Source organism: Poecilia formosa, unplaced genomic scaffold (assembly GCF_000485575.1).
Source record: "Poecilia formosa unplaced genomic scaffold, Poecilia_formosa-5.1.2 Scaffold337, whole genome shotgun sequence".
NCBI classification, from domain to species: Eukaryota; Metazoa; Chordata; class Actinopteri; order Cyprinodontiformes; family Poeciliidae; genus Poecilia; species Poecilia formosa.
In genome coordinates this window covers 179,408-187,116 of record NW_006800276.1, presented here as the reverse complement: position 1 = coordinate 187,116, position 7,709 = coordinate 179,408, and the positions used below count along the sequence as shown (strand labels likewise).

The 7,709-nt window shown below is 45.5% G+C and overlaps 2 protein-coding genes across 4 annotated transcripts in view; both read right to left on the bottom strand.

Moving 5' to 3' along the window:
* rnf168 (ring finger protein 168) overlaps window positions 1–4,888 on the bottom strand; it is an 8,099-nt gene extending 3,211 nt beyond the window's left edge. The window contains exons 1-6 of one of the 3 annotated variants that reach the window (XM_007573666.2): window positions 4,629–4,888; window positions 2,655–2,834; window positions 2,026–2,224; window positions 1,140–1,210; window positions 713–868; window positions 557–636 (exon numbers count right to left, since the gene is read on the bottom strand). In XM_007573666.2, the coding sequence (XP_007573728.1) occupies window positions 557–636; window positions 713–868; window positions 1,140–1,210; window positions 2,026–2,224; window positions 2,655–2,789 (641 nt within the window). In that variant the 5' untranslated portion in view covers window positions 2,790–2,834; window positions 4,629–4,888. The remainder of the gene's footprint in view (window positions 1–556; window positions 637–712; window positions 869–1,139; window positions 1,211–2,025; window positions 2,225–2,654; window positions 2,835–4,628) is intronic. The other 2 variants (XM_016661597.1, XM_016661596.1) reach the window with 2 other exon arrangements.
* Window positions 4,889–5,335: 447 nt separating this feature from the next.
* Window positions 5,336–7,709, bottom strand: part of LOC103152954 (oocyte zinc finger protein XlCOF6-like) — a 5,197-nt gene continuing 2,823 nt past the window's right edge. The window contains exons 5-6 of the mRNA XM_007573664.2: window positions 6,875–7,640; window positions 5,336–6,611 (exon numbers count right to left, since the gene is read on the bottom strand). Of these exons, the coding sequence (XP_007573726.1) occupies window positions 5,828–6,611; window positions 6,875–7,640 (1,550 nt within the window). The 3' untranslated portion in view covers window positions 5,336–5,827. The remainder of the gene's footprint in view (window positions 6,612–6,874; window positions 7,641–7,709) is intronic.

Here is a 7,709-nt window from a genome sequence, read left to right as displayed (position 1 = left end):
CTCAGAGGCGGAAGTGAGAGCTCCGCGCAACGCAAATGAAGTCCCGGCCGGAACACGGTGCGCTAACTAATAAAACATAAATTAACGAAGCTTCGAGGCAGTTAAATTTTCCTCGAGGAATTTTAGTAATCGAGGTGCTCGAATCATTCGAGGAATCGTTTCAGCCCTAAAACTCATCCCACTGTTGCCGATTCAGCAACTTTCTTGTATTTCACAAAATTTCAGACAAAAAAAATCGGCATCGACGGATTAGGCTTTTTAAAAGATTGGTAATCAGTAATTGGCCAGAAAACTACAATTGGTGCATCGACACCAGTCCTGGTGCGTGTAACACCATAGAACATTCTAAATTAAGTAGTTCTGCCACGACAAAATTCAGAGCTGAGGTTAGAATATTAAAGGCCAAGATGTTTCTTAAAATTACATTTCGGGCTTAATTTTAGATGTATATTTAAAACGTTTTAAGGGTGCAAGGACACCCAGGTCTGGAGGGGAGTGACTTCATCTCCATGGTAACAGATGCTAATTAGGTGGCGTTGAATCAGGTGCGACTCACCTGTCCATGTGTCCCATAACGACCTCCTTCTTCTTCTTGACCGGAGCGACGTCGGGAACACGAAGGTTGTCCTGGGAGTTCTGTGGAAGGAAAGCAGCTTAGCATGACCCACAGTACACGGTGACCTCTCCGTGACCTCTCGGCGACCTCACGGACCAGCTGGTTGCTCAGCAGCTTGGCCAGACGCTCGTCTTCCTCCTTCCTCCTCATCTCCTCCTGCAGCTGCTGCTGCTCCTCAGCCAGCAGCTTCTGGATCAGCTCCTCGCTTGCTTTGCTCTCCTCCTCGTCCTGAGCCCTCCGCTCCGCCATCAGCTGCAAACACACTGTGTCAGTGACCTCACCATCACTAAGATCAAGCTTTATTTAAAGAAGCAACGTTTACAAACAGACGGCAGACAGAAGTAAAGCTTCAGAGATCCTGGAGCAGACTCACACCTGGATGACATCACAGTGATGTCACACCGTCTCCATGCCAAAACGCCCATGTTAGTGCCATCTGTTGTTTTTTTGAGTTATTTTAATTTAAAATAAGCAAAATTAGCAAATCAAAATAAGAACAAGACCCCGCCCACCCTGACCCCACCTTGGTCACCTGATCCTCGTACTCCTGCCGCAGCTCTCCAGGAGGGCAGACCCTGGGATGCATTCTGGGAACTACACACACACACACGCACACACACACATTAGTGACGCACAGCTCATGTGACAGCTGCTGTTCCTCAGGTCAGAGATCTGACAGTGTGTTTGTCTTTGGATTTGAAGGACAATTCTTCAGACAAATACTACATTGTGCTTAGAGCTGCAACTAACAACTATTTTAGTAATCAATTATTCTGAGGGTTAAATATATGCAGGTTTTTCAGTTATGCCTTTTTATACATTAGAAATTCATTAAAAAATGTAAACAATTACATTTATTTTTAAAATAAACATTTGATTGCCTAACACATTATTCCTTTAGTGAACTCTTCATTTGTAGCAAAGGAAGCGTCAGCAGCTAAATGTGAAAAGCTCAGCGCTTTCTGTTGATCAATACAGAGTGGGGCTGATCTGCTGACCAACTAATTAATAATTGGAGAGCAGAAGCTGCTAATAGAAGATTCTGCAGAATCTGAACCAGGTGAAGTTACGACTCCAGGTGAGGAGTTCTGGGTAGAACAGATTTAGAGACAAAAGATTTTTTTTATCTGTCTTGTTCTTTCAGCAAATGGACATTTTGAATCTGTATACTCTGGTCAATGATTAATTATTAAATTAGTTCACAATTATTTCAATAATCAATCGTTTCTGCCCTAGTTGTGGACCAGGAGCAGTTCTGTTTCTGGGTAACGGGTCGGTATCGGACTAAGATGTGAACTGAGTTCAGGATCAGGAAGTCAATGCAGAAACACACCTTGTCAGGTGTACCTGTGTGTGATTACCCTGCCTTTGATTGGCCGGTGCGGTGTACCTGTGTGTCTGTGGCGTACCTATGCGGTCCTCCTCCTCAGCGTCCTGGCCGTTCAGGCGGCGCTGACACTGCAGAGGGAAGAGGGTCTGAATCCGGTTCCACAGCTCCAGGTTCACCAGCGTGTTCTTCTTGTTGTTGCGGCGGGCCCAGCTGGAGACCCGCTTCCTGCACATGGGGCAGCACAGCGTCGCCTTGTCCACCGACTCCAGGAAGCAGCCCTGGAACGAACACACACACACACACACACACACACAGGTATGAGTGGTGGAGGCAGAGAGCCACCTGCTGGACAGTTTCTGTTGTACTTTAGGTTTAGAAGCAGCAGCATCTGATGGCCGTTTCTATGGAAACAGACTGACACGTCCAGCCTTCTCAGACCCCAGCATCACTAGTCATTTCTGTTACCATGGTGACTCCAGCTCAAGCATAGCTCTCTCCATTACCATGGTAACTACAGCCTCACTCCCTCTCTGTGATGACAGTGACTTTACAGCAGCAGGTTTGACAGTTTCAGTTCAGTTTTTATTAGTTATGGCAGCAGGTTTAGTTTTGGTTCATTTTCGGGTGCTGAGTTCAAAAAGGTCAAAGTACTGCATCGTGATTATGGACAGACTCTGCAGCAGGACTGTGTTTGTGTGTGTGTGGTACCTTGCAGAAGGAGTGTGTGCAGGGCAGGGTGACGGGCTCTATGAAGATGTCCAGACAGACCGGACACAGACAGTCTTCCCAGGTCAGAGCCAGCTCCTGCCTGCCTCCTTCCTCCACCTCAGACACCGGAGACATCTCTGTCCTCTTCTTCCTCTTCGTCAGTCGAGGAACAAGTGAACACTATTGAAGCACAAACCATCATCATCCTCAGCTGTAGTGTTTCCTGATGACAAAGGGCGCCTCCTGCTTGTTGTTACATCATATTTAGACCCAATATCCCATCAGACAAATTAAATTAGGAGAATTATAGTTAATTTACAGAAATATTAATAAACCTGCTGTGAGTAAAAAGGAAACCTGAAGTCTGAGCAGAAAGAGGACAGAAGAATCTGAGGTGGGGAAAAGACCTGAGGAAGAGGAGAAGCAGGAAGAAGATGAAAGCTAAAAGTCAAAACACTGACCGTCGTTACAGATGGAAGAAATGGAAATGACGGTTCAGCTCCTGGTCATTAGGAAGTGAGCAGACGGTTTTTATGTGACATTTTTTAAAATGAAGATTTAATTTTATATTAAAACAAGATTCTTAGTTTTGCACGTAATTTCTTTTAACATGAAACTAAATATGTTTTGTTGAACCACAACATTTTGTTTCATTTGTGTATTTTATACTTACCTGATTTCTGATTTTTTTTTTTTTTTTTTTGCTTATGGTAGCTAAAATTTGTTTACATTTACCTTAATTTATTTTATATTTTCTTTTGGAAATATTTTCCACCTCCAGTCCCTCATGAAACATGTCTGACGGCAAAGTATCAACAAGAAATAACTCAGGTTTAATGGGACTCATCTGAAGTTCATCTACCAGTCAGTTTTTCAGATGCACCTTGAAATAAAAGCTGTTTTTTGAGTCCATATTTGCTACATAAAAATCACCAGATAAAGTTTAAACTTGCACATTTCACCAGACGACCCTCTGAGTTGTTAGCTTTCCTGTGTTTGCTGTGACTGATGCTGTCTGAACTATTATGTAGCATGATTAGAAAAAAACTGATTCAAATATTTTACTCACAAAGAAGTAGTGTGACCGCCATCTTGTTCAAGTAATTTTGAGTTTCCTGCCAGAGGAGCTTGTGTTTATTCAATTCAAAAATACTTTACTGATCCCAAGGGGAAATTAAATCCTAAAATTATGCTTCGCACTCGCGTAATTTAAGGCTGGGCGTATCGGCCTAGTTATCAATACTATCAGTACCAAGCGGAGTATTGGTATCAGATCAATATTTTTAAGTTTCTCTTCCACATGTTAGCAAATTACTACAATTTCCTCTCAGTTCCTGCCAGCACATATGCAGGAATCAATACCAAGAGCTTTCATTTTTAATTTGAGAGCAGGATTTCATATATTTGTAATGTTTTAACTCAAAATGTCTGTTTTCTTTCAAATATAATCTGTTTACTTCCCAGTTTTGTCATTATGTTGAAAAAATCCCCACTGAAACTTAAATATACTTGTATAAAATGTATACCTCTAACATGAAATATGAATATGGCTGATTATTAACTACTGAAAGAAATAAAGTATCCATATTTAGATTTAGGTAGATTACAGTTACAGACGTAGCTATACCAATAAACAATTATGTATACTAGAAGGGAAAACAGACTTATGCACATTTGCAATGCTACATTGTTTTCTATTGTAGATAGCTAATAAAAACACTTGTTTTTCTATAAGTTGGAGTCGAATTACGAATTAATTCAATGACAACGCTTTTCTTTAAATTTCGTTAAGCTAAAACATCCGTTAAACCGCCCTGTGTTCCCCAGACTAACGGCTCTCTGACACCGACAGGTTCTCCAGCTGAAAACGGGGACCAAACATCTCCTCCTACGGTCAGAAAGCATCCCAACAGAACCCCTCTAACTGCCTCCGAACCCCCCGCTCAGAGTTTACCAGAGACAGCCCCGCCTCACCTGCTTTTGCTCCAACTGAAGCTAACTAACGTTAGCCGGTCCAAAATTTACTTGTCAACGGTTACCGGATACGAGCCGCTCCAGCTTCGCAGCCCGCAAGGCGTCATGTTGTTTTAGTAAATTAGGTACCAGGAGACAAACGTCGGTGGCTTTTGACCGTTTTTGATATTCTTTGGACGTTAGCTTGTGGACTGAACCCGCCTGAACTGACTGTTGTTGGGACTGTGCGCATGCGTCCTCAGGTCACTCTCTTCTTCTTTATAATGGCGGATCTCTAGCATTTTTAAAAGCGCATACCGCCACCTACTGTTCATGTGTGTGTAACATCCCGAACTTTCTGCAACTTTAAGTGGTACTTTTTTTTTAGATTTGTGCTATGAAAATAAATTGCTTTCCAATTTTAGTAATTTTCTCTTTTCCTTTAGTTACACACAGTTTTTCAAAACTACATAACATTTATGTATATGAAGACAATAATAGTATAATAAAAAGAATTAAAGTAATATTCTCTTATGAAGTAATCTATTTGTCTTTTGTTTACAAATTCTTTTTTTCATAGAAGAAAATCATTCGTTTTGTTATACAACCTGAGATGAAACACATTTCAAATTTGTTTAGTTTTAGTATTCCTAAGGCAGGATGGTAAATGTCGCTGACTCCTGCTTTAATTCATCATTACTATTACAAGAACTCTCTGGTCTTTTATTGCATTTTATCCATTTATAATTTTATTCCAAAAACCCATGAACTCTTCTACATTACATACTGGACAGACACTAAGCAGATTCTTCCTAGTGCAAATAATGACTTTATTTATTCTACAAATTAAAAGCTGAGTTCAGGATTTTGTCAGAACAAATGTAAATTTAAAAAGGTTTACACTTGGTTAGGTTTTCTCTGCGGTCTGACAGGAAACTGGACCATCAGATCACCCAAAGCTGCAGGTTTGGAACAGAATGGACGCCTGGATCGGCTGATGGACCAATCAGTGTTTGGATCCATTTGGGTTCTCCATATTACTGAATCCCTGAGTTTAAATACGAAATGTTTGTCTGGATGTCTGCAGAACGAAGGTAAAGAACACCAGAATGTCCATTTGTGTGCAGAAGAAGAACACAGCTGACCACATCAACTGTTGGTCTCCATGTTGTAAAGTCATGGTTTCCTTTCTGTCATTGGTCTGGTTGAGTCTGAAGCGTCTAGCTGTTGAAGTTGGGCGTCCAGCCGAAGACGTCCCGCTGTCTCCTGCCTTTGCTGCCGGACTCCAGCGTTTCCTGCGACTCGTCTCCGCAGTGGTGCTTCTTCAGCTGCCGGGAGTCGGAGAAGCCCAGGTGGCAGCGGTCGCAGGAGTACAGCTTGATGCCAGTGTGGATCTGCATGTGGGACTTGAGCTGGTTAGATTGCCGAAACCGCCGGCTGCACACGCTGCACTGGTACGGCTTCTCTCCAGTGTGCACCAGCAGGTGGCGGTGGTAGTTCTGAGGTGTCCTGAACTCCTTGCCGCACTGCTCACAGCGGTGCGGCTTCACCCCAGTGTGCAGCAGCTCGTGCTGCCTCAGCTGCGAAGCCTGCAGGAAGCCTTTGTTGCAGAAGGCGCAGACGTGCGGCCGGTCGCCGGTGTGCTGCCGCTGGTGGTAGCGCAGCATGTGCCGCAGGTGGAAGGTCTTCCCACAGGTGTTGCAGGCGAACTCCTTGGTCTGCTGGTGGCTCTTCTCGTGCATCCGGAGCGTGCTGCTGCTGCTGAAACTCTTCAGGCACATTTTGCAGGTGAACGGTTTGACTCCGGTGGACCTGCGGCGCGCAGCGCCGGGCAGCCGGCCCTCCAGGTCACCGTGAACCAGCTGCTGGTGTTTCTGCAGCTGACAGTTGTAGAAAAAGGTTTTTCCACAGCAGTCGCACATGAAGGGCTTCTCCACACCGTGAACCAGCATGTGGGTTTTCAGAGCCCAGGTTCCTGAAAAACCTTCACCACACTGATGACACCTGGTGGAGAGCAGAGGGAAGCACAGGATGAATTTGCATGTTCCATGATGCCTTTAGATATTGTGTTTATAAAGTTAGTAAAAGCACAAAGTAAAGAATTACCTCCATTATTAGAAGAGCTCATTTCAGTCTAGAGGTGCTAAATATCTCAAAGATAGCAAAAATGCTGCACGAAAGTTAGCTCAGTGTTCCCTCCGCTGCCTACAATAGTCTCGGTGTGCATGGGGTCTGAATCTAGATGGAAATGTTTCGGGTCTGCCTACCTGTGGGGTTTCTCTCCGTTGTGGAGGTGCAGGTGTCGCTGCAGGTTGTACTTAAGGCCGAAGCTCAGTCCACAGGTATGGCAGGTGAAGGGTTTCTCTCCGGAGTGGACCACCCGGTGCTGCATCAGCCCCATCCTGCATTTAAAAGCCTTGTCGCACTCGCTGCACTTGTACGGTCGCTCGTCAGAGTGTGACCTCTTGTGGACGCGCAGGTTGCCGCTGGTGGAGAACCTCTTGCCGCAGGTCTGGCAGGGGTACGGCCGCGCCCCTGTGTGGACCCTCTGGTGCTCCTGCAGGCTCTTCTTCCTGGTGAAGCTCTTCCCACAGACGTCACACATGAACGGTTTCACCTTAGCATGTGACACCTCATGGGACCGCAGCGCGGCGGCAGAGGTGAAGGTGCGGTCACAGGCATGGCACTCCAGCGGTGTCTTCTCCAGCCGATGCGACGCTTGGTGGACCCGTAGCTGTCGCAGGAGGCGGAACTTCCTGCTGCACTGATCGCATTGCAGCAGCTTGTCCGGGTCGCGCTCCTGCGCCTCGCGCAGCTGGTGGCTCTGCTTGTGCTTGAGCAGCATGTGTGCCTTGTAGAAGCCTTTGTCGCAGGCGTCGCAGGGGAAGGGCTTGCGGTGGCTGGCCATGTGTTTGGTCAGCTGGTGGTTCTGGTGGAAGCCTTTGTTGCAGAGTTCGCAGAAGAAGCGCTTCTCCTTGTAGAGCTCCCGCCGCCGGCAGCGCTCCTGCTCCTTCTGCCGCTCCGCACTCGCAGCTGCACACACACACACACACACACACACACACCCACACACACACACACACACACACACACACACACACA